This window comes from Tenrec ecaudatus, chromosome 4, assembly GCF_050624435.1.
Source record: "Tenrec ecaudatus isolate mTenEca1 chromosome 4, mTenEca1.hap1, whole genome shotgun sequence".
Classification (NCBI taxonomy): Eukaryota; Metazoa; Chordata; class Mammalia; order Afrosoricida; family Tenrecidae; genus Tenrec; species Tenrec ecaudatus.
This window is the reverse complement of record NC_134533.1, coordinates 200996667-201022366: the sequence shown is the minus strand read 5'-3', so window position 1 is coordinate 201022366 and position 25700 is coordinate 200996667. Positions and strand designations below refer to the sequence as shown.

Here is a 25700-nt window from a genome sequence, read left to right as displayed (position 1 = left end):
TGAGCACAAAGGGCCTTGATGCCCCAGCTTGTTTGTGAGCACTTAAAAGAGTGTGCTTTGCTGGAATCTGGGTTTGGGTTTGAGTTTTTTATTGACCTGTTTCATCTTTCATTTCTCAGTATACTTTCATGACATTGTCACTTTTTTCCCTTAAAAGGCTGTATTTTCTAGAGGAGGAGCAGGTGATGGGAGGCCCGCGAAGCCTGGTTTGCTTTATAATGGGTCTGGACAGGGAAGGAGACGCTTCGTGGTCCCTCTCTGACCCAGGAGTCCTCTGTGTGCTGTCCTTGCTTGTGGCTGTGGCAAGAGCCATTTCATCTCTATGCTGATCACCAGGTGCCCTGTTCAAGGGGAAATGAGTGAATGCTTGTGTTCTTTTATTTCAGGACCGTATCTGCCATTCACACAAATAGGAAAAACCTTCCAGTGACTCGGATCCACTTAGCAGATCAAAATTTCAGTGCCGACTATGGCAAACACTGTATAGATAACAAGACACAGTCGTTCATTAAATGTGTCATTTTTAAGTGCGTGTTGTCATATGCTAGCCACATATCTAACTAAAAAGCCAAACCTGCTGCCAGCAGGTCGGTCCCGACTCACAGCACTCTTCAGGACAGAGTTGGACTGCTTGGGGGGGGGGTGGTGGTGGTGGCTCCTGAGATTGACATTGCAAATCTTCCTGGGAACAGACAGCTTTGTCTTTCTCCTGTGAATTGACTGCCGGGTCTGAACCTCAACACAGCGCCACCAGCACTCCTCAGTCCTTCATCTGGACGCCTGGAATTCTCTTTGTTCCCAAGCTACTTCAGGCCTATGTGGTGTGATATAAATAAATAAATGCAGAGAGAGAGTTAGTGGTTATCAGTGACATGAGAGTGGTTGCGACACCCTGGGGTGGGGCTGAGGGGTTGTTAATCGTGAACATTTTGGGAAGAGGTGGCATTAGAGCTGGGCCTTGGACACCAAGGTACCTAACAATGAGTTAAGTTTCTCAGAGGGAAAGCCTTTCAGCCAAGGGACTCCTTCCTGTAAGCAAAGGTATGAAGCTTAGGGAGCATGTGTTACATGAAAGAACAGTGACTGGTATTTGGGGATCCTTTTTACGGAATCATTTAATAGCAGGGAAAAGAAATACCCTTGGGAATTCATAGAAAAGAATTTATTGACAAGCTGTGGAAGAATCTGAGGGGCTGTGATAGCAAGAAGGCGACCCAGGATGCAGCTATTGTGTATCCCCGTCCTTTTCACTGCACATGTGCTCTAGTCGCTTCCTTTCCGTAAACTCTCTACCTCTGCCATCTCTCACTTCTCGCCTCCTCTGTACAGACTCGGGTTGTTGTATTTATGATGCCTTAGCTCTCGGGGTTCCAAAGTTGTTCTCCTGCCCTTTCTCTACCATCATTCAAAGTAGAAGACGCAGCAGTGCTGTCAAGTGAGCCGTGGGCTGCTAACCACACGGCCAGTCATCAAGCCCAGCAGCCAGTCCTAGGGAGAAAGGTGAGGCTGTGTGCTTCTGTGAAGGTGTACAGACTCTGAGACCCTACATCGGGTCGTGGTGAATCAGGATAGAACTATTGGCACTGGGGTTTTTATTTTGTGCCCCCTGCTTGGTTGAGTTGGCCACCTTAGTACAGTTAACTGTATACCAGGTACCACAGCCTTCTTGGTTAAGGAGTGTCTACAGAGAAAGGCAAGGAGCCCTTGTGGTCCTGCTGAGTACCTTGAACTGCCAACTGCAAGGTCAGTTCAAACCCCAGCCACTCAGAGAGAGAAAATTATGACTATCTTCCCTCGTAAGGTTTGACATCTCGGAAGCCATGCAAAGGGCCTCTGTGCACCAGCACTGACGGGATGGCAGTGGGTGGGTCTGAAGAAGAGCACGTAGACTGAACAGACATGTCAAAGCCAGCTGTATGTATATGGCAAATAATGGGAGGGAATTCTGGAAAGTTGTTGAGAACCTAATTTTGCTGCATTTAAAATGACCCACTAAGAAATTTAAATTGAAATGCATCAATTCTTTTACACTTGATCTTAGCCAAAAGGCCGAGAAGCGATTGCATCAATTCTTTAAAAAAAAAATTTTTTTTAATTGTAAGAACTACACTTGATTGCCTATGCCAATCTCCCAAATAAAGAGGCCTGAAATTTTTGGGAAGACTCACCTGTCTGAGCTAAGTAGCAAGGTGAACTAGGAGACAGTCTCTGATTAAAGTCATAAGAACTTGTTGAGACAATTTGATTCAGGTAGTGGCAGGGGAAACACGGAGGACATGACAGACCAAGCTCTCTGCCAGTGATTCAATTCCCCTCTCATAGAAACCCTGTAGGGCAGAGCAGAGCTGTCCTATACAAATAAGTGTCAATGTTGTTGTATCCCCATGTGTATACCAACCAGGCTGGGCACAAGAGAGCTCCACAGTCAGTCACACTTGAAAACTGATTAGATGTGACCGGGGTGAGACACAGAGAGAGTTGCTAAATAGTGGAAAGAAACAGATGGGCCAGAGACCTCAGGACTTCAGGAACAGCAGTGTGGGGAATTCCATGGGTTTTATTGTTATCTTGCATGGATATCCACCAGGCTGGACACTAGAGAGCCCTATAAACGGGAATTGCCAGCAAGTATAAAACTCCCCAACTCGCTGCCATGGAGTCTGTGTTGACTCTTAGCCACCTATGGAGCAGGTGGAACTGTCCTAGTGGATTTCTGAGACTGTAACTCTTTACAAGAGCAGAAAGTTCTATCTTCTAACTGGTGGTTTTGAACAGCTGACCTTGTGACTAGCAGCCCAACTCATAAGCACTATTCTACCAGGGCTCCTTGCCAGCAAGTGGAGACCTAAAATAAAATAAAAGCCTATTCTCGCTGACCTGAAGGGCCAAATAAGGGGAAAATTATGACCAGTGAGAGTAGTGGATCTTATCTATTGCTCACTTCACACCTCAAAGCTGCTGCTATGCCAATCTGCCCACTCCGGTACCAACCCCAGGGAGACTAATTCCCTGCCCCCTTACGAGGTGGCAGGCAGCAGCACTTACCAGTAAACCATTGTCAGTCCATTCCAACTCATGGGGACAGAGTTGGAGTCTGTCCTAAAAGGTTTCCGAGGCCGTAAATCTTAGCAGAAGCAGACTGCCACATCTTGCTCCCATGGACCTGCAGGTGAATAAACTGCCAACCTTTTCCTTAGCAGCCAAGCACTTAACCACCCTGGCACTGGGTCTCCTTAGTTCTCACTAGTGGCACTTGAATCCCTGGTTTCTCCTGACCTACCCAACGGTAGGATGCCCAGACCTTGCTTAACATCCCCCACACTGTGATTCTGGAGCTGGCTCACGTTACACTTCTTTCCTCTAATTGCAGTAGCAGAAATCGAGCAGGAAGTCTACCAGTGCTCTGATAGGTGACTAGAAAACAAGCCAAGGGAAATACTCTCCATCCGATGAGCCCAGCACCCACCTAGAGATGTGGAGTGTCCCTGGGGGAGGTCTGTTAGACCCTGCGGGCAACACCGAGAGCCCCATCAGAAGCACACGGCAGAAGACCAGAATTGCATTGCTCCTGCTCTAGAAATGAGGGTCCTTGGCACTGCAGCTCACAGAGCATGACAGAACCTACACATTGAGGCAGAATGGTGGCCATGATTAAAATAATGGGATCAAAATGTATAGAAAAATCTCCCCAAAAATCAGTAGTCATACCAAGACCCAGGAATATCCCAACTTGAGTAAGAAAGAAACTGTCAGTGTCAGTATTGGGAGGAGATATAGAATGGAATTGTGTGAAAAGCATATTTACAGCAGCCATCGTAAAATTACTTCAACAATGATTTCAACCATGAAAAAGTAGTGCATCTCTGCAAAGATATAGAAGTTATGAAAAATAACAGAATGGAAATTATAGATTTCGAAATTATAAACAAACCCATTGGATAGGGTCAGTAGTAGAGTCAGTAGTAGTAGTAGAATCCACAGCCGATGCAATCAGTAAACTTGAGGGCAGGATCAATAGAGTTCACTCAATCTAAATAACATTATGAAAAAAGACAAAAACAAAATGTCTTAACATTTTTGTCAGAAAAGCACTATTAATAAGAGACCAAAAAAGAATGGATGCATTTGAGTTTGGGGTATTGGCAAAAAATATTAAAATTACCAAGGATTGGCAAAACAACCAACTTCTGTTGGAAGAAGTCTAGCCAGAATGCTCCTCAGAATGAGGCTGGCTCACCCATGTCTTTTGGACACGCATCACAGGAGGGCCCAGTCCCTGGAGAGGGTTATCATGCTTGGAGAGTAGGGAGTCCGTGACAATGAGGAAGACCCTGAGCAAGGTGAATTGACACAGTGACACAAAGCCATCGGCTTCCACAGGTACAGCAGAAACAAGCAGGCAGTGTTCTCCTCTTGTACATGGGGTTCCTGTGAGTCAGAACCAACATTAACGAGGAGCACCTTTCTGTCTTAAGTTGTTTTTGATGATCAGGGCAAAACTGATAGCACCGTCTGACGTACGACGCATAGGTAGGAAGAGGGGATATTGAAGACATCTTTTTAAAGTAGAGGATAAGCAGTCTAAACCGAAGTCATAGGTAATTTGAATGTATAAATGGATGAAGAAAGTATATGTTAAAATTAGTTTTTTAAAGGTAGCAGAGGTCATATTAGACAAAATAGACAAATATCAGAACAAGACATAAAGGATTATTCTAGCAAGCAGTCTTACAGATGCTAAGTCTGTATGCCAAAGGGCCTTGAAGTACAATGATCAAAAGTTGACAGAGCTGAAAAGAGACAAATGTACAATTACAGTGTGTGACTTGTACCCCCTATGCAACAATTGTTGCAATTCCTCGACTAAATAGGAACACTGCCCCCCCCCCCCCCCGCTCCCCCTGAGTGGTCACGCTCTGGGCTGCTCAAGCCCAGCTCCTCCAGGAGAAGGACCAGAAAGATTGTAATAGTCTGGGAAATCCACAGGGCACTTCTACCCTGTCTTAGATGCCTACTATGAGCTGGAAATGACTTGGTGGCAGTAAAATTTTGGGGGTTCTATGGTTGGTTTGTCACCACCATCAAACAAGATTTCATTGACATTTTACTCAATAGCAGCAGAGTGCATGCCCATCTTTTTCAGATGGAGCAAATAAAGACTGTTCAGACTTTACAACCCCAGTAAGGGAAACTTCATGGCACTTCCTCAGGCAAACGCTCGATGGCCCCGCCCGCAGTCTCTCCACTCGGTACATACGCTACAGAAATAAGGAGCAAGCAGGAGCTGAGGGAGGAAAGTGGTCACTAGAGAGTAGTAGAGAAAATGGAAGGCATAAATCTGATTGAACAGATAAAACTTTTGTCAGTATGTCTCCCCCACCAAAGGATGCAGGCTGAACCTAAAGTGCTTCCAAAATTTCCTCCACTTTGGGTTTGCATTGTTTGGCTTCGTCTGGGTCTGTTCGTGTTAAAGTGTATCTCAGAGGTGTTCTTTAATTGGAGGCCGCCCTCTTGAAGTTGGGTTAGATGCTTTTCTGTTTTTTGGTATTTGAAACCCAGGATTGGTGAACCTATAGGCACAGCAAGTAGAATAAAGGGTTCCAGTGGGAGTGGATTATACAACTCTACTTGATGTGATTGAACTGTGGAATATGAGATATGTATTAAAACCCAATTAGATTTTTAAAAAACTGGAGCTGATATATGTGTGCTCATGTTTATCTCAACACTGGTCACACTAGCAAGGAGTGGAGGAATGGCCACATCAGTGTTGGTACATACATGCAGTGGACTGCAGCGCATCAATGAAGAAGCATGATGAAATTGTTCAACACTTCATAGCATGGACAGATTGGAACGATACTATGCTGAGTGAAGTTAGTCGATCACATAAAGACATATATGAGACCATTTTGTAAAAGAAAAGGAACTAAGATAGATGTTCATATACCAAAACAGCAGACTTGGACGGTTAGAGGAATGGTGAGAGAAGAAGAGGGAAAAATAAAGCACCTTTTTAAAAAAAGATAAGCATTTTCTGTAAGATTATGCATGTATGTGATACTGTGGGTACAGAGCTTGGTCTTCCAATAAGTATTTCTCCCAAAGCACTTTTCTTCTGTTATTGGGGAAAGCCTTCTTGAGAACCATACAGTGAAGAAGAGAATTTGGGAGGAATGAGGTAATTTTGCACTCAGATTTGTATATGGGATTATGTACAAAGAATGATGACCACACATAATTTTTCTCAAGGTTTTATCAGTTTTTGCGATACATATAAGTGGTTATTATTAATAACAGTAATAGATTCTAAATGGTAGAGAAAACTTTAATGTAATTGACACTTTAAATCTGACATCTTAAAATATACATGACTTGCCAGATTGTAAAATTAAAAAGGTACAAACCTGTCAGCAATATTTCTTTATATGCTTCTAGAAGCTGGGTTTCTAGGTTGAGTTTTATCTGCACTAGTAATTTTTTTCACCAGACTGCTCTGCCTATGGGTCCTACCAGTTGTCTTTACCAATTAGTTTTAGACGTCAGGGATTTTGATGACATAAGGGGCAAAAGTAACATTTCAGAATAGTTTTCATTTTCCTTTCTTCTGCTTAAGATTGGGGATCCTGCTTAGTTCAAAATATTTTGACCATTTTTCTAGTGGGTTGTTGACCTTTGTATTGATTGGTTTTTAGCATTTATTTACATAATTTTTATATAAATTTGTGTTTGATAGGAGTTTCCGTGTCGTGTGTGTCATTTGTCTTTTAACTTTTCTTGTGGTTTTGGAGGAAGGGAGTGTGGAATTGGGACTTTATTTTCGGCCCTGGGTGGCTGCTGCGCTTCGTGAATCCTCCTCGGCCTCGTTGGGAATCTGGGCCACTGTTAGAATTGGGTCGAGTTAATCTCGCAGCCTTCATAAGATGGTGCTTCACAGGGAAAGGAAGTGAAGGTAGGACATTGGATGATCTCCTAGCTCTTAACTCACCTTTCAGCAACCTGTATTCTAGGAGATAGGCTCCAGTAGAAGAGATCTTTGTCCTCCTGTGTATTCCAGCCAGTGATTGGGTGACACAGCCTCTTTGCTGGTCTCTGGAGATTGGAATCCAAAGTTGAAGAGCCATTTTCTACCATTGATGATTTGTGTAAACTCCACTGCAGTGGCTTCTGCATGGGGACAGACTCCCTGACCTCTGGAGTCTAGAACTGTTCTCTTTCACAGTGAGGACGACGCGGGAGGCTTGTCCACACTTCAGAATGCAATGCTAGTTAGTGATGTGTCTCTGCGAGGCTTGCATTGTCCAGCTGGGTGTGGAAGACGTTTGCTGAGCATAATTTCTACCCTTTCACTTTTTTGGAGTAGCCAAGCCAGAAGAAGGACGGCCTCCCGTGAGTGTGACCGGAAATGACATCACCACCCCTCCAAATAAGGAGCTCCCACCAAGCCCAGAGAAGAAAACAAAGGTAGGTACCGGGATGGTGTAGCATCTTCTACCGCTATGATCTTTTTAAACATAGTATCTTTAGCTATTGCTTCAATCGTGAATACCAAATTTCTTTTTTCTGAGCTCCTATGAGCCCTATCTCAAATGTGTACATGCTTAGAAAATATTCTGTACTCTTGTTTTACCACAACGTCCTAGTCCAAACCTTCCAACCTCTGCCTTTGACCTCTTTACCTGGAGTACATGTCAAAGCATTCTACAGGGGTTGTGTTCTACTGCCCTTAACTAGGAGAGATGAAGTGATTGAAAGGCTGTTCTGAACCAGACTCTGAAATCCGAGTGTCTGAAACTGGAAGACGGGTCTCCAAGATGGACCATAGCTTGGGACACCTAATATTTGTACTGACTGAAGACTCCAATGCCACACCTTCCTGTGGGCTTGAAACAGGACATTCTTATTGCCCCGTGGAGGTGCAGGTCATAGTAGCAGCTTTATCTGCTGATGGGGTGGTGGTGGTGGTGTTTTTTTATTTATTACAGCCACCAAAAATTTAAACTTTTAAAGTATCACAGAATTTAAAATTTCAGCTGCCAACCTTCCATTCCAAGGTCTCTGTTATTAAAAAAAACATTTCTAAATATCTTGATTTAATCCCACTGTTTACGGAACTCAGAAGAAAGAAATGCGAGTTTTTAGTTGCATCTATCCTCATTGCTTGTATTTTTTTCTTTGAATTGTGCAATTTATACATTTTTTTCATTTGTTTTTATTCTTGTCTGTATGTTTGATGTTGGCCTTAAAAAAAATAAAACAAACAAAACATCAAATCAACCCTAAAGCCTTTGGCCACCACTCAACCTGCAAAGACTTCAACTGCGAAAGCCAAACCACAGTCCACTTCTAGCCCTAAGCAGCCAGTTCCCACCACCCTTGGTGGGCCGAATAAAAAACCCATGAGCCTTGCTTCAGGTTCAGTAGCCGCCGCCCCACCCAAACGCGCTGCTGCCGCCACTGCCAGGCCTTCCACCTTACCTTCAAGAGACGGGAAGTCAAAGGTAAGTGGCTATCTGAGTCCTGTTGTAGGGCAGAGTCTTCGTCTCTAACTGTGAGACAGACAGACAGGCTCACTCTTGTTGCTGGTGGAGTTGACAAATCGCAAGGGAAGGGATGGGTGGGCATTAATGTGGAGACCTGCTGATGCTGAAGTTCTTCACACTTTGACTCCTTCTATCTACCTGAGTTTCTCTTCCTTTTTCCCAACGTTTTCTTAACCCTTCACCCATTTAAACATGAACCAGTCTCCTCATGCTAATGAGTTATCCTTTGGGAGTCATTTCCATATCAAATTGGATTCTTTGCCTATCCCATCGGTCACTGTGCACAAGTGGCTTTCATCCACAGCACCTCGGCAGTTCCGAGTCACGGGATGGCTTCCTTTGGGTCGCATGTTCGGCTGCCTCTCAGCTCGCTGGGCTCCGTGCAGTGCTGGGGGTCACCCACACTCGGTTGCCCAGAAACTGCTCACACTGGAGGAGGATTGTTCCAGCAAGAGAGGGCGAGGAGGCTGTGGGCTGCCTTTCTCCGTGACGGTTCCAACTCCACCGTCGCCTTGTTTCACTTGAGAAGTTCCCTTCAGCTAACTTACAGTTGTACATTACATTCATGGAGGGGGAAACAGTGCCCTGGATTTCAACGTCAGCAACTTAACGTCATCTTCTACAGAAAACACAGACCCTAGAAATTCTAGTCTGGGCTGAAGCCCTAACCAACACACAGAGATTCTGTCACAGTCCAGGAATGCCAGCACCAGAGGGCCCTCAAGTACCTCGCTTGCTGCCTTTCTTCTTCTGTAGGAAACAGTTTATTGGAGCGAAAAGGCAGAGGCCCAGCAGGGAACACCAGCCTGTGAAAAAGTGGAGGCACCGCTCTGCTTATTCAACAGGGGTGGAGTGGGGTGCAGCGGGGCACAGGGAGAGCAGGGTATCGGGTCACGGTTACACTTTTTGTATTTAAATGAAGTGTGTTCTAGCCGGCTCTTTACATGCATTCTTTTCACTCATGTTGCCTCTTGGCAACCCTGCTTCTAGTAAACCCTCTCAGAGCCCTGTGCTGCACATGGATGTGTAACTCCTGTGCTGATGCCCGGGGCCTCTGTGGACACGGTCTTTCGATGCCTTCCTGCCTGTGGCTTTTAGATAGCATCTCGAGACACAGCTGGCCTGCTTTATAATTATTACTCTTGTTTGTTTCTGGATAAGAAATAGAAACTTTCTGAGAGATTAAAAAGAGAAAAGGCTAAGGTCTAATTTCTAATTAAACATATCTTTATCCTTTGATAGGAAAATAAGTTATTAAGCTATAAATTGTTGTGATATCCATAAGAGCTCCCAATAAAATGATTAAAAATTTTAAAAAGAGAAAATATAAGTCTACTTCTAGCAGAGAAGGGAACAAAAGTCGAGGACCAGCAGTGAGACTTCAGTCAGGCAAGCAAGCTGGTTCTGCAGCTGGCTGACGCCCCGGAGCCTGATAGCTAAACAGGGCGCAGCCATTGCCCCACCCTTTACCAGTTCTGCCATTCCCCGCAAAAAATCGTCAGACTCCAGAAGCCCTGGGGGAGCTGTCCGGTGAGCATGGGACAGCAAACCGCAAGGTCAGGGTCGGCCAGTCACACTCACCAGCTGCTCCGCAGGCCCACGAGGAGGCCGGCAGCTCCTATAAAGATGGAAAGCCTACGAAACTCTGCTGTCAGTTGGAATCAGCTCAATGACAGTAGGTTTGGGGCTCGATTGTTCTGAATCATGGATGGAAGTGGCTAGTCCCCTCTGATTGCAGAGTGAGGCTTCATGTACTTGAAAGCCAGCTCCTTCGTTTCTGAATCCTGACATTCCCATGTAAGCAGGACCTTGGTGGTACCCACCCACAAACTGCCCCGTGTGGCTGTTGTTCTCCGAGTGAGAAGCTGGGTCCCCGGCCTGTGGTGTGGCTGACTCTTGAGTACGGTGGCATGGATGCTTACCAGATTCAGGGTCTCACCCCCCCACCCCCCGTTTGACAGCACCAGAGATGCCTTGCTCCTCGCCCTCTGTCATCACTTTCCCTTCCAGCCGTGGTCCGGGGGACACCACCTACCCACCTCTTCTCTTCATCCCCAGGCGGTCAGCGCTCTGGCATCATGCTCTATTCCCCAGCGCCTCACGTCGCCAGATCTGTCCCGCAGAGCTGCTCTGTCCCAACCTCCTTTTCCCACACAAGCAAATGAAGCGCAGAGAGGACGGTGATGTGCCCAAGGACACACTGTGAATGAGGGCAGGGCTGGCGCTGGAGAGCAGGAACCCAGCTCTGGGCCATGTTTGGTCTCTCTGTAGAGCCATCTTGTTCAGCATTCCCTGGGCACATGTGGGCCCCAAACGACTGGCATTCTTGTTTATCTTTTGGTGCTACTTTGTGTGTTTTTATCTAAGGCATCAACTCCACCACAGTGGATTTGGTTTGTTTTAGTTTTTTGGGTAGGTTTAGTAAATACAGCTGTCTCGTCTGGTCATGTATTTTCATACAGTCGATTTTATTTTATTGAATACTCTGGTATTTGATAAAGTGGGTCTTAATATGGTAGTAGAGTGACCTTTCTTGGTTACTTAGTCCCAGTGGCTCAGACAGTTTGACTCCCTGGTTCATGGTCCCTGTGCAGCACCCTGCGTGGCCAGTCTCCCTTTTGTCTGGAGAGCCTTGATCTGAAGGCCATATATGTGTTTCCTGTCTGTAAGTGCCCAGCCAGCCGGGCCCCTGTTCTCTAGTGCATGCTTATACTGAAGCATCTCTTCAGCATGACTTTGCGGCACTGTTTGTTGCTAGACCAGACCTCTCACGGCCACTCTTCTGTCATTAGCCTGTTACAGAGGCAAAGGCTCCTGAAAAGCGACCCTCACTACCCAAGTCAGCCTCTGTCCCAGCCACCAAAGCTGGCGCCAAGAGCACCCAGACTGCGCCGAAAGCCCCAGCAGCTACCACTCCCACTGCAGCTGGGCCAGGCAGTCGGAGCTCCCCAATGCCTCTGACCAAGAGGCCCACTGGTGAGTGCCATCTCCCCTGCGAGGCCGCCCATGGGAACACAGACAGCTGTGCATGTCCACCTGTCAGCCGGCCCTCAGTGTGAGCAGGCCAGGGCACTCCTGGACTTGCCGAGAACCTCCACATAGCGTGAATGATCCCGTATGGTCATAATCGTCTCAGGAACTACCAGGCAGAATTTATCATCCCATTCATTCTGACCCCACATGGCGGGGGTGGAGGAAACGGCCATCAATCCCACAGGCTTACACTAACAACCTCTCTCTGAGGCCATGTGCACGGCAGTATCAGTTTAAGGATCAGGGCATGGAGTAGACAGAGCCCGCCCCTGGCCTTGCATGCCCCATAAGCTCAGGGTCTGTTCACACTGTCTGGTTGCTTCCAGAGGTGACCACCATGCCTTGCTCAGAGGGTACTCGGTAATGAATGGATGAAATGAACTTTATATTGGGTGAGACATTCAGTCCATTAAAGGTAAATCTCTGTCTATGCAGCCAGCAAGACTGAGGGAAAACTGGCCGAGGTCAAGAAGGTGGCGATCAAGTCTGCACCAGGTAGTACTATTCCGTCCTGTCTGTGGAAGCCCAGCGTGAACCCGCTGCATCGCTGTGGCTGTCCGCTCCTTCCCCTTGGGCCCTTTACTATGTCTCCCTTTTCCTATGCCTTCACAGCTGACGTGAGTCGCTCAAAAAGCACCTCAACCGCTCCTGTAAAGAAAATCACGCCTGCAACTGGGGCAGCACCCTCGGCAGGTGGGGCTCCCCACAGAGTCAAATCCACGCCGCTGCCTCCCCGGCCCTCTGTGACACCTACCAAGGACAAGAAGCCCGTGTCAGCCAAGTCCACTTCCTCTGCCGTCAGTCTGAACCGCCTGAGTACTAGCGCTTCCACCCCTGATTTGAAGAATGTCCGTTCCAAAGTTGGCTCCACGGAAAACATCAAACATCAGCCTGGAGGAGGCCGGGTGGGTCCCAGCAGCTCGGGGTCCTTGGCACGCTGCCCCTAGCTTCTCTCTGCCAGACCCAGCCTTGCTCCCTGGGCATGTCCCAGTTCTCACACCAAACCAAGCGCCCTGCAGGACATCATGTCTGCGAACCAGCTCCTTGGAGGGGAACAGGAAAGGCTCGGCTGAGCTGAGTGCTAGGCTTTCCTCTCTCCCAGCTCACTCAGAGGTGCGCTGTGTGCTGGGTGTAGTCGTATGTTCTGGTGTGTGTTCTGTGTTTCAGAACACAGGGGCCCCTGTGACAGAGCATTGGTGGAGGACTCCAGGCATACACCCTGGCGCCCAGCATTGACAAATACACGGTTTCATACCAGCTGGCACACCAGTCCTGAGCTAGGTGGCTGGCATCTCAGGAGGAGGACCGGGTGCCCTCTTGTGGTCGGGATGAGTTGTTGCAAGCTTCTGACTGCTCAACAAAAGGAGACACCCCCCCACCCCACCCCACCGCACCTCGCTTTCAGGATTTGCTAGTTGCGTGCACTCCAGGTTCATTAGCTTTTAGTATTTGCAGGCCTCATTGTGTGGTGACAGAAGCCCATCTGCAAGTGTTCAGGCCCCTGGGGCAGTGACTGATCTCTGACATCATTCTGTAAAGCCTAAACCACCCCTCCCCCAGAGGAAGATATAGCTTTCACGTGAAGCTGGCAGAGGGACAAGGAAGGACAAAAGTGAGGCGGAATCCTGTGGTGTTGGAAGTCCCTGGTGGTCAGCCAGAATTGGTTTTGGATAAGGGCTTTGGCTAAGAGGCTGCCTCTGCCATCCCCAGCCTACTCCCCACCATGAATGCTGGGACGGTCCGCCCGTCCCTGCCCTCTGTGTGTGTGCAGCGTGACTCTGCTGGCCGGAGGATTGCTGGGAGGTTGAGTGGCTCCCTGTCACCATGACAGCTTACTTGGAGCATTCTAGAATGCTTGCACTGGAAGACGGTGTGATTTGAACATAACAGCCCCTTACAGCACATGCGAGTCAGGACCTTGTTCTGCTTAGCCCTCTCTTTGCCTTCTCTTCTTGAATGGTGTCTATAGCTCGGGTCTGTGCCCTGTGGCTCCTCTTCCCCTGATCCTCTCTCTGAGGTGCTTGGCTTGTTCCACCCTGGGAAATGTGTGTCTTCCCCAGGAGCCAGGCTGGCCTGCCCACTCCCTGTAACCCTGACCTGGACGCTGCCGTCCCTTCATGCATTTGGGCTCTTCTCCCCTCGGCTTGAACTTGCCTTCCCTTTATCTCCATCCAGGCCAAAGTAGAGAAAAAAACAGAGGCAGCTGCCACAGCTCGAAAACCTGAACCTAACGCAGTCACTAAAACAACTGGCTCTATTGCGAGTGCGCCGAAAACACCTGCCGGGAAAGTGAGTTTTGTCTAGACTTTTACCTCTGAAAGGTAAAAGGTGGTAAACTATTCTTCCAGCTTGAGCCATTGTCCCTCCTGGCATCTCTCCCCTGTCCTTAACTGGCCTCTGCTTCTCCCAGCATCTCTCCTGTGTTGGACTCCAACAGCAGAGTAGTGGTATCGACCCTGAAGGTTCACTTGGGACATTCTCATTCAGCTGGATGGAGTGGTCCCAGAGACTCGGGCAGTGCCCTCACACTGACCAGCCTCTGAACACACATCCCCCACCCCCGGCTCTTCCCTGTGAGACATGTGAGACACCGCAGCACGCTCTCCTGGAATTTGGGCCCCAGCACCCCGTGCTTCAGGTTGTCAGGGAAAGTTCTTCTTGTCCTGCCGGTAGGTGTGACCAGAGCTGCCTTTGTCTGGCTCTCCCATGAAAACTGGGATGCTCAATACCAGTGGAAACCGGCTTAATGTAAGGGTGGCCCACAGCACCTTAGATGTCCCAGCACCAACGCCAAGACAAAGGCCAGCCAACACTGGGCCCCACACCAGGGCCCAGGATGCTTGCAGTGGGCACCTCCTTCCCCTGGCCACGGGGCCTCCTTGGTATGGGATGGCCTGGATCTAATGGGGGAGATGAGAGAGGGTTGCACCCTAACCTCTGGGTGGCTACTAGAGGTAGCGGGAACCGCTGGTTCTGACCAGGGCTCTTTGGGAGCTGTTAGCTCACCAAGTATCTTCATTGACATGTTAAATAGGGCACAAAATGGGGTGTCCAGGTTGGAGTTTCAGAGGATGGGTATTTCTGCTCTGTGGAAGGCCTCGACTCGGGCAAACGAAGGATCTGGTAACGTCACTTAAGAGCCCAGTAGAATCCTCTGTTCCAGACCTTCACGGCCACAGCCTGCTCTGTGTTGGCGATTTCACGGGAGCCACTGCTCCCCCTCCACGATCACTCTGACCTTGTACCGCATCAGTGCAGCTCTGCACGGCGCCAGCATGCTCTCTGGACTTGAAACTCTGAGGGCGAAGGATTGAAATCGGGGACGCGGTTTTAATCTTGGCATCAGAAAAGAAGTCCAGACCTAGGCTGTAGCCTGGGCCCTAGCTGGTGTCCAGTGTTGATTTGGGCCTGAGATTGGACATAGTAGGCCCAGCCACCTCTCTGACTCATTTGCATGTCTATCTGAGCAGTGGCCCCTTCTTCCTGTGGGTATCAGATCTGTGCCACGCTAGCCAGCTGCCCGGTGACTCTCAGAGCAGCCTTTGTTCCCAAACTGGGCTGCTGGTTGTGACAGCTCCAGGCCCCCGGGTGTTAAGGCAGGTGCCTGCCTCGGCTAGGAACCCATCCGGATCAGCAGAGCCCTTGCAGAGAAGAATTGCAGGCAACCGGGCACCCGCTCAACACCCAATGAGATGGTGGCCACGTAGCGCCCGGATACCATCTGCTCCAGTCATTGTGTTGTTTGTTCTTGTTTTCACCCCCTTTCTTGCTCCTTCCGATCCTGCTCCTGTGCTTCCTCACTCCTGCTCTGCAGAAGGTGGGGGCCCTCTAACTGTGCTGGTCATCATGATCCCACGTAGACTCACTGCCTGCCCTGTTGTCGGTTCTAACCAGCCCCTCCCCGTGTGTTGTTTTTCTCTGTTCTCTAACACTCTAGGTCCAGATAGTCTCCAAAAAGCTGAGCTACAGCCACATTCAGTCCAAGTGTGGCTCCAAGGACAATATGAAGCATGTCCCTGGAGGTGGCAATGTAAGTACGGGCTCCGGGCGGCTCGTGTCTGCGACATAGCCCACTGCAGGGTGTGCTGGGAGAGGGCCGCCTGCCCTGCACATGGGACTGCAGAGGCCTGTGCCCACAAAGCAGTCTAGGGATTGAGGGGAGACTTCAGCACCCATGTGTGTTTGCACTTGGTGGTGTTGCCCACTTGGGGTCTTCGAAGCCCTGTGAAGGTGGCATTAGGTCCTCCCGAGACACCGGCGTTTTCCTCTTGCCCTTTCTCTGCTTTTTCCTTGTTTCCTCCCCACCTTTCTTTTCTCTTCCCCACCCTCTCCTTCTCTTGACCTCCACTCACGGTCCCCGTCTCTTCTCGTCCTCTCCTCTTCCCTGCCCCTCCTTGTCCCCGCCACGCTCCTGTGCTCACCCTGAGGTCTGTGTTGGGGACACGGAGGAGACTGTAGCTTGCAGAGAGGTCCGCGTTGTCACGAGGACACCGCGTGGCATTTTTCACTCGGGTTGTCCCTGTGGCAGCGTCCGGGCGGTATATGCCCGGGCTGACTGTGGGGCTGTCCACTTGAAGCTTCAGCCCCACTGCTTTTCTAGCCCCAAGAGGGGAACGCGCTGGCCTGTCACAGCCGCCCGGGCCTTTTCCTCACTGTCTGTCCCTTCCCTCTGGTGGGCTGCCCTCTCCTAGCTCCATCCTCAGCAGTTGTGCACAAGCCTTTCTTGCCCCCCTCCGGTCCCTCTTAACTACACCCCGCCAGTTACCCTCTGCTGTGGTGGCTCCTGGCAGGAGCTGTACTGCTCCCCTGTGCACAGTAGGTGGTGGGGGTACTGGGCCCCTGGAGTAGTTGGCCAAACATTAACCGGCCTGGTGGAGGCTCAGCCGAGGTAGGTAAAGCTTTTAGACCCAGTCAGAATCTGAAGGGACTCGGGATCCAACCTAGGAAAGGCCCACGTAGGTGCTGACCATGACCATGACCGTGTGGGTGTGACATAGCACTTGTCTCCACTGTGCAGTTTGCCACCGAGCTCTAGCATTGGTCGCCCTTCTCGAGTGCTCACCAAGGGACCAGCAAGCAACATTGGTTGGAAGTGAGGAGCTATATGTTTTTAGAGGCATTTTCTGTCAGTGCATTGAGCACAAATAGAAACTTCCATAAAGCAGTGTGGAAGAGGAGGGTGAACAGCTGCGGCCAGAGCTTGGACTGGGGTGCTCTCTTACTTCTAGGCTCAGTGAACCCCATTTAGATCTCCCTGCTAATAAGCAAACTGCCGTGGAGAAGGGGCAGGCCTGCTGTGTACTCTCAGGGCCACCCCCACCCACCCACCCCGGACAGCCCCATGGACGGCTGGGAGAAGGCTGTCAGCAGGGAAGAGGGGTGTGTGCTCATTAGGCCAGCGTGGCGGCCACTGTTCTGTGGTGGGCCTGGCTCCGCTGCAGAGGCCTCATCTCGCCCTCATGGTGGGCAGTGCCTGCCTGCGGGCTCAATCCCATCAGGCCTGCTGGTCGTCACCAACCAGTGGGGAGAGGTGGGTAATAATCCCCTAAGTAGAACCAGAAGCAGGGAGCGTGGGCAGTGTGGTTGTATGTAACACACTTCTCTCCTTTTTAAAAAATTGGGTAAAGTTTCAGACCAGCTCCTCAGTTTGAGAGCCAGCCGTCCATGCACAGTTAGTTACGTTGCAATCCTCTCACCGACCACCAAGCTCACTGCCATTGAGTCATTCGAACACCGGGCCTGATGGGAGTAGAACTGCCCTTTGAGCTGTGAGTCTGTGGCGGTGATTGTCCGGCCGCAGAGTGGAGGGTGGTTTTGAACTCCTGGCCTTGGGGTTACAGCTCAGTGTGCCACCACAGTGCCCGACAACTCCTCTTGTAGAATCCCCTCAGTATGCCACCATCTGCCCCTCCTGTTTCGGGGTTCCTGTTCTCATTTCACCCCCTTCCCGAGCAATGCTGAACTTTGCCCTTGGGTAAGTGCCGCCTCTTTCATCTCCAGTGATTGATTATGATAAGACAGTTCTTTGCCCATCAATTTAATGTAGAATGATTCTGGTCCCATTTCCCCACCCATATGGGTTAAACCTTTTTCATTTAAAAAAACAAACAGCAGCCCCGCTGCCGACTGCCGCCTTTTGGTCCTCCGAGCTGCTAGTGGCTATAACTGTCACCATGTAGTTATCAGGTTCAACCCCGCCCGCAGGGACACGAGGGCTCCGGAAAGGTTTCTATCAGGAACCAACTCTTCTCGTTCTTCTGGTTTGGGCAGCTGTTGCTACTCCATATTTAGGTCCATAAGTTCATTAGGAGCACAGGGGAGAGACTCTGATTTTAATAGACTTTCATTTATGAACTTGAGTGCCTCTATAAAGGTGAAATTCCCCTCATCGACCAGGCGTTGAGGAAGGACTCTACCAGGAGGGTGATGTGGAGGCTTGGCGAGCACCCTGCTGTCGGCAGAGCGTGGGCGCCCCATCGTGGAGAGTCCCGGGCCTCTCTGAGTGGCTGCTGTTAGCTCCTCCCAGGGCCCCCTGTCAGTAGATGAGCTTGTTGCCATTGCTGCTGGACACAGGGCGGGCAGCCTTCCAGTCTTCTGCCAGAGAAGTAGACTTCCCTGTGTGTGTGAGGGACCGGGACAGTGAGCTCGTGCTGCAGCACCGTGGCCTTCCCAGGTGGACAGGGAACATGCTGCCTCGTTCTGACCTCAGAGAGAGCATTTGCAGAGGTTGCACCCTGTTTGGGAGCTGGGGGATCTGTATTCTATCCAGGAGCCGTGGTGGCTCCATGGACTGCACATTGCACAAAAGGTCGCTGGTTCAAACCCACCACGTGCCCCCTTCCATAGCGATGCAGAGCCTCGGAACCCTCCCAACCCCAAATCCACAGCCCGCCAGTCTGCTCTGCCTCCTGTGGCCTGTACGTAGAACTGCCCCCAGGGGATCTGAGACAGCAAATCTTTATCTAAGGGAATAGAAAAGCCTGTTAGCAGTACAACTCGTAACCCACTACAATACCAGGGCTCCTTGGAAAGCCGCCCTACCAGGAGGTTCCACTCACGCTAGCCTATCGGGTCACTGTGAGTCAGAATCAATTCAAGGGCAGTGGGTTTGGTTTGGGATTTTCTACTGGGGAAAAGAAGGCATTGTTTCTAAGAAGACAAAGGAGAGAGTGTCTTTTTTCCCGTAGTTTCCCCAGTGTTGGGAGAACGTTCAGTGTTAAGTGGGTACTCTGGGAAAGCCAGTGCTCAGCTCTGCCCCGGCACAGTTAGTGAGGTGGTGGGGTGGATGGAAGGCTGTGGAAAAGTAGCCTGCAGCAGGGCCTTGAAGGACGGAGGGCATGGTGGCCTGGCGAGGTTGGGGAAGCCTGCGCCAAGTCCTAGAGGGGAGACTGAGGGTGGTGCAGGCAGACTGACAGTCACAGGTGATTCTCTGATGGGTCTTATGCTGGGTCAGCAAGGCAGAAACAGCAGACACGTATCTGCCCACCCTCGTGAGGCCGTTTCTATTAGGGATTAAATTGTTATTCCCCCCAGATCTGTTGTGTTTCTAGCCCTTGTGTGCCTGTGTGTATGACTTTGTTTGGAAATACTATTTTTATTTTTGTTCTATGTAAATGGGAACTCATAACGATGTAGGGTAGATCCTAAATCCAATCACTTTGTTTTATTTTAAAAATCCGAAAAATAAATAAAAATCTGAAAAACAAAACTGACCCCAGCATACAAGGTGACGATGAAGCTGGAGACATGCACCTGCTAGCCTAGGAATGCTAGCAATGGCTGGCAGCGTGGAAGGGCCTGCCCCCGGGGCCGCTCTTTCAACTGACAACTCACCTCCTAAACCATATGAAAGTAAGCATCTGTGTTTGTGATGCGGCAGCCCCGGGAGATGACCACTGTCGAAACCCGTGTGTTAAAAGTGAGCCACCACCTAGCAGGACGGATGGTGTTAGAAAGCTGAGCTGCTGCCGCACCAGGGAGCAAGTGGGCTGTACATAGGCACCCTGGAATGCCCTCCATGGTCTCGTAGAAGGAGCACGTGCCTGTGGGCGGTGGGTCCTGATTTAAGGACGTGCTGTCCTGGTACCTATGCGTTCTTCATGGGGCTGAAAGTCTCCTAGCCATCTTAAAGACAGGACCGTGGAGAGAGGACACCCAAACTAGTCCCCCAACCCCAAGGCCAGCATTCACTTTTAATCGGTAGTCTTACAAAACAGTATTTCAACTTAGTGAAAGGCATTGTGAGGGAGGTGCAGGGCAGGCGTGGTATCTGCAGATGTCGTGCTCCAGGCTGCCGGACCAGAGAGGGCTCAGCACCCACACGGCGGTGGCACTGCTCGCAGATGGCTGCGAAGCATTTGAGCAGAGCGCTGGCACCATCCCGTGTCTCCTGTGCACGTTGTAAGCTTGTTTTTGTTTGGAGGTCACACTGGGCTAGGAGTGTGTGAGGTCTGCTGCCTGCAGCATGTCTGGAAAGCAGCCCAAGTGTGGGCATCGAGCTCCTTGTAGGCATGCTGCCTGACGGGGCCCTCAGGATTACAAAGGTTTACTCCTAGACACTCACGTTGGAAACATGGAAATAGACGCAGTAGTGAGTATGAAGCATGTGGTTAGGCTCATAGAGACTCTCACCAGGTAAATCATCATGTGGTTGCTTCTTTGCTGAGCTTTTGTGGGACGCTCTTGGACTGTGCTTGAGCAGGACTGCAGAGACCTTGCATGTGTAGTACTCTCAGCCACGAGCGGGGAAGTAAGAGGTCAGATAGAAAGCAGGCCACAGGATTGCTAAGCGAGGGCTTTGGGTGGGTGTGAGTGTTTGAGGTGAAACGCACATTTCAGGAGAAGCTCGAGGTTTGGGACGTGGGAACATGGGAGAAGAGCTCCCAGTGAAGAGGGCACACCCACAGGGTCAGGCAGGAAAGGGGTGTGTGAGAGACAGACTGGCAAAGAGCTCATGGGAGAACCATGGTGGAGAGCCATGACCTTGAGCAGAGAGAACAAAGGAGCGTGGAGGGAGGGAGCGCGTAGGCAATGGGAGTCGGCCCCTCTGAGCTGGTGCTGTCGTCTGCTCTCTTCCTCAGGTTCAGATTCAGAACAAGAAAGTGGACATCTCCAAAGTCTCCTCCAAATGTGGCTCCAAGGCCAACATCAAGCACAAGCCCGGTGAGTGGCACCCACCCCGTGCCGCTGCACAGGCCTGCAGGCTGCCATGCCACCGTTCCAGGGGCCACCTCCCACCATCCAGGCCACAGCAGCGGGACCAGCACCGTTAGAATCCCAGGATGAAGGGATGGCTAGTGGCCGGCTGAGGGACTCTTGGCTATATACACATACGTCCATGTATATGTATATGATTGTATTCATACACACACACACACAGTAAACTAGGAACCTTGTACCCTACCTTGCTATTTGCTTGGCCAGGACCAGGGGCCGGGCGGGCTCATGTCTGCTCAAGGCCACTTGCTGCCCGTCTCCTTCTTGGTCATGTGCCTGGCCGAAAAGGGGCTCCGACAGACTAGTCAGCCACAGGCTCTCCTCTCTAGCAAAGGGTTTTTGACCTTGACTCAGTAGGGAGACTGCTGGAGAGCTCTGCTGCTGGGTGGTTCTCCCTTCTCCCTTCCTGCCCCCCACCCCTCCCCAAGGAGGCAAGAGGTTGGAGCGCTGGCCCACGGCGCCTCCCCACCGCTGCTCCAGAAAACTTTCTCCGGCCACAGCCACGTTCACTGTGTCCTTCCTGCCTCCTCAGAGCCCAGGCTGGTCACGGTCCCCCAAGACTAGATTTATTTGGCACGTGGTCAGTCTTTGACCTTCGCTGCAGGAGTCTGTCTGCCACACGCGCACACACGGTGGCACGCAGTGACCTGTCCATTCTCTCTGGTTACAGGCGGAGGTGATGTCAAGATTGAAAGTCAGAAGTTGAACTTCAAGGAGAAGGCCCAGGCGAAGGTGGGATCGCTCGATAATGTGGGCCACCTGCCTTCGGGAGGGGCCGTGAAGGTAGTGAGTGGGTCCCCAGTGGGTCGCAGTTGGGCAGGCAGTTGGGAAGCTAGGTTCAAGGTTCCAGCAGGTGGGCCCCTGTCACTGCCTCTCAGTCTCCTCAGGAGTTCTGTCTTCATCCACATTCCGTGTCCCCATTGTCCATCCTCAGCCCTGAGCGAGGCAGGAGGGGTGCCGTGTCCACCTGGAGACAGACCTTGCTCTGAGCCTGTCCTGCCATCTGCCTGGCGGTCGGTGCCAGGCTCAGGTCTCCAGCGACCTCTCAGGAGGTGCACAGGGTGGCTGCCAGTGGCCAGGGTGGCACAGTGGGGAGTGCCCAAGTCTACAGGCCCACCACCCACCTGACCGGAGGGCCTGCCATGGCCACCCCAGTTTGGCACTCTGGCAGAGACTGACCAGGCCTCTCCTCCCTCCTTTCGCCATCCCCACTCCCTCCACAGTGCTGTGAGACCCTGTGTGTGCCACGACGCTGTCTGTCCTCTGTTCTGTGGCATTGGTGGGTACAGGTGAAGGGTAGCTGCTCTGGGCCTCCCGACCACCCGCTCACCCGGTGGTGGACCCTGGCCGTCCTGTTCGCTCAGAGCGCTCACCCAGGCCCTGCTGGTCCAGTGAGTGTGGAGTTCCCACTCACACCCCAGCTCCTCAATGTACCCTTCTTGAGTCTGTGGTGGCTCAGGCTAACTAACAGCTTTCCACGGTGCCAGCACCGAGCGTAGCACCGACTCCAGCCTGGCGGTTTCCTCCCCCCAAATCTGGGGCGGGGTGGGGGTCCTTTGTTCACATGGTCTCTGCTTTGGATTATTGTTGGATTCGCTTTTCCACACCAGAGGCTTGTTTCCCAGCCGCTGTGCATCCCCACAACCTCCTCCTGCAGATTGAGCCTTAAGGGTTCAGACAGCCTGGGCCCAGGCTTCCAGTCCCACTGGCCCCCTACAGTCCCTCTCTGTGTCCTCGCCGTCCCCACATGTCCTTGGCCTGCAGGCTCCCTGGATCCCACAGCCACGTTGCTTGCATGCGCAGCACCTCCCTCCCCAGCCCCAGGCTCCAAGCATTGCACTGCGTGTGTAGGCGTCGGTGCCCTCCTAGGACTTTGCCCCTCTCTGGAGTGTGCGCTCCTGGTTGGGCTGCTGGTCGTCGTAGCTATCGAATGTGGGACCAGCCTGGTGCAGCAGCCTGGCCCCTCAACTCACAGTGTGAGTCCCTGCCAGGGCTGACTGCTGGCATCAGAGTTGTCCTCACCACCCGCCTGGACTCCTGTGCTGCTCTGCACCAGTGGCTGGAGCAGAGGGAGGACCTGGTTCCGAGTCTCTCGAAGACTGGGCCTTCCTCCCACTGGGGCTGGGTGGCAGGGTGGGGGCTGCGTGTGAATCCACTGTCACTCCATCCCACTCCCTCCCCAACTGACCCCGCATTGTCTCCCCACTGTTTCATTGTAGACTGAGGGCCCCCCTGCTGGGGAGGAGCCGGCCAGCCCTGAGGCAGCGCACGAAGCTGGCACCCCCACTTTGGCCAGTGGCCTCAGTGGCCACCCCACCCTGTCAGGGGGTGGTGACCAAAGGGAGGCCCAGACCTTGGACAGCCAGATCCAGGAGACAAGTAAGTGGCCGGGCTGGGCCTGAGGGCCAGCCAGAGGCCCTGCCACTGGCCGCTGATTGAAGCGCCTTTGTTTGTCAACCAGAGTGTGGCCTAAATGTTAACGAAGCAACCTTTTATTTTCCAGGCATCTAATGATGACATTCTGGTCTCGTCTTCCGCCCTGTGTCCCCCTCATGTCTCCCCTGTTGCCCCCTCCCCACCCTCCTTCCGTGTCACTGCAGATTGAGACCTACAGGCTGACGTTCCGGGCCAACGCCAGGGCCCGCACCGATCACGGGGCTGACATTGTTTCCCGGCCCCCCTACTTCCCTGGAGGCCCCACCTCGGGCACCCGGGCCCCTGGCTCTCTCCCCCAGGCTGCCCACTAGACATGTGACCACGTGGGTGCTGGGCAGCCATCCCACCGCCACGCCTCCTGCTGCCACCTGCTTTGTCCCTGCCCCCACACTACACCACTGCTACCCAGAGCGGGCTGGGAGGAGGGGGAGGAGGGGGAACCGGATCCCAGCCTGCGCCGATTGGTGTTTGGGACTGAACCCCGAGGAACTGAACGTGCCCTCCCAGAGGAAGAGTCGTGGATCCGTAAGTGGTGGCCTGCCAGCCCGCCCCACCCTGGAGACCACTGAGCACCACCCCAGCCCCATGGCTCACATCCCACGGGTGGGGTGCCCACCTATGTCTTGCTGTCCTGCCCCACCGTAGTTTGGGATCAGTGTCACCTGACCCTGCTGCTTTCCATACCTGCCCAGCTGCTATCAACAATCTACTTTACTCATTTTATCTTTTGTTGGTTTCTAATATAGCTTTGCAGACTGAGACCATGTCTAAGTGAAAGTCTTTAGTAGGTGTTGAGGGAGCAAGGGAGGGAAGATATGGATGCCCTGGGGGCTGGAGCTGCCAGCCTTGCTGGGGCAGCCTGTGAGTAGGCTGGAGGCAGGCTGGCAGGAAAGGGGAGGTGGGGTGGAGGCTGGTGAGCAGGTGGGGCAGGCTGAGGGGCTGGTCAGCGTGGACTGGTTATGTTGGTGTCTGTGTGTGTGTTCGCGCGTGTGTGTGTGCGTGCTGCTGCTTTCTTCTAACCAAGAGGCTGGTTTTGGCATCTCTGTCTGGTTCCCTAGGATCTGGTGGGAGCTAGGCAGCCAGGGCTCGGGGAGCAGGGCAGGGGCCAGGATGGCAGGGTCCTTCCAGGTCTGCTCCTGTAGGCCTTGGGCACTCAGGCCCTCCCTCGTTAGGGGCGCTGGAGGGGCCCAGACGCATATGGAGAGTAGGGGAATCAGGTCTGGAAATGTACAATAAAGGCATGAGACGGGCCAGCCTGTGGAGGGCTGTCCCAGCTGGACCTAGTCTTGGAGGAAGGCTGCAGTGATGGGGAAGGCCTGGGGATTGTATTGACATGAAGATTCTTATTGCACTTGTATTTTTTTTGTATTGAAAGTTGCATGGTTTCTAATAAAGAATTAAAACCTAACTGTTTGTAGTGAAGTGGCCTGGGAGTGTCCCGGGCCTTCTTTGGGAAGAGTATTTCCTGTAGTGCCGATTGGCACCCTGGGAGCTCCAAAAGGCAGGGAGGGGGTTCTGCTTAGGCTCAGATTGGATCTGTGTGTTGGGAGGGCGTCCCTGAGGCTGAAGTTTTGACAGTAACTCCCCAGGCACTCACTGCCAAGTTGGAGGTGGCCATGTCTTGTGGGAAAATGCTCGCAGGAACCAAAAAAAAAGGTTGACTTCCCTAGAAAGAGTTTTCAAAAAGATTCAACTGTGCCAAGAACCTGGGGAGGGTGGGGGGTGCTGAGGCAAGGTCAGCCGCAGGAAGTGACTGGTGGGAGTGGTCAGGAGACAGCAGGAGAAGCAGAGCAGGTAGTCTAAAGGTCCTAGGTCTGGAGGGTGCCAAGTTGACAATGGGGTTCTTGGTTGGAAATGACCTGGGCATTGTGTTCTCAGGCGGTCTGCTCCTAGCCAGCCCCGACAGGTCGTGAGCCAGAGAATCAGGGAAAGCTGACCTGGCCGGGCAACGTGCGCCACTCTGCACCCACTGGGGGTGGGGGGCTTGTTTCCCACCCAACTTGATTGTGGCTCAGCCTTTCCCCTCATCCACCTGTGACCCGTTGTAAACGAAATAATTAAATAAAGCTACGTGATGTCCACCAGGTGGCCCGTACTTCCTTCCTCCATGTCGTCGGTTGTCCTCCAGCATCCAGGCATGCCTAGCCACTCGTGCATAGGTCCCAGGATGCACTGTCCCAGGGACCTCCACCCCGCAGGTGTGACCAAGGGAACATCCTTAGGTGGCTGTACAGCTGCTGGGCCAACTTGAGGGCCATGGTCTCTGTGGCTTGGTTGCCCATGGAACTGCTCCCGTATCTGATTAGGCCCGTGGGTGCATGCTAAGGACCCCTGCTCCAGGGAGGGGCTGCCGCTGACCTGTGCTGCCCACGACCACAAGGGCAGAATAAGGAGCAACAGGCAGAACCTAGACCCAAGGGGGTCAGCACAAGGGGTTCAAGTTGATGGTTCCTAAGACCTACAGCTCCCCCA

General features: G+C 51.8%; 1 protein-coding gene across 5 annotated transcripts in view; it reads left to right on the top strand.

The window, feature by feature from the left end:
* Positions 1-23532, top strand: part of MAP4 (microtubule associated protein 4) — a 204927-nt gene extending 181395 nt beyond the window's left edge. For 2 of the 5 annotated variants that reach the window (XM_075547269.1, XM_075547271.1), the window contains 11 exons: positions 7364-7464; positions 8286-8501; positions 11336-11519; positions 12012-12071; positions 12189-12481; positions 13752-13865; positions 15514-15606; positions 20657-20738; positions 21463-21575; positions 23012-23171; positions 23296-23481. In XM_075547269.1, coding sequence (XP_075403384.1) covers positions 7364-7464; positions 8286-8501; positions 11336-11519; positions 12012-12071; positions 12189-12481; positions 13752-13865; positions 15514-15606; positions 20657-20738; positions 21463-21575; positions 23012-23171; positions 23296-23303 — 1424 coding nt within the window. In that variant the 3' untranslated portion in view covers positions 23304-23481. Of the gene's footprint in view, positions 1-7363; positions 7465-8285; positions 8502-11335; positions 11520-12011; positions 12072-12188; positions 12482-13751; positions 13866-15513; positions 15607-20656; positions 20739-21462; positions 21576-23011; positions 23172-23295 lie in introns of all 5 variants that reach the window. The other 3 variants (XM_075547267.1, XM_075547268.1, XM_075547270.1) reach the window with 3 other exon arrangements.
* Positions 23533-25700: the final 2168 nt, after the last annotated feature.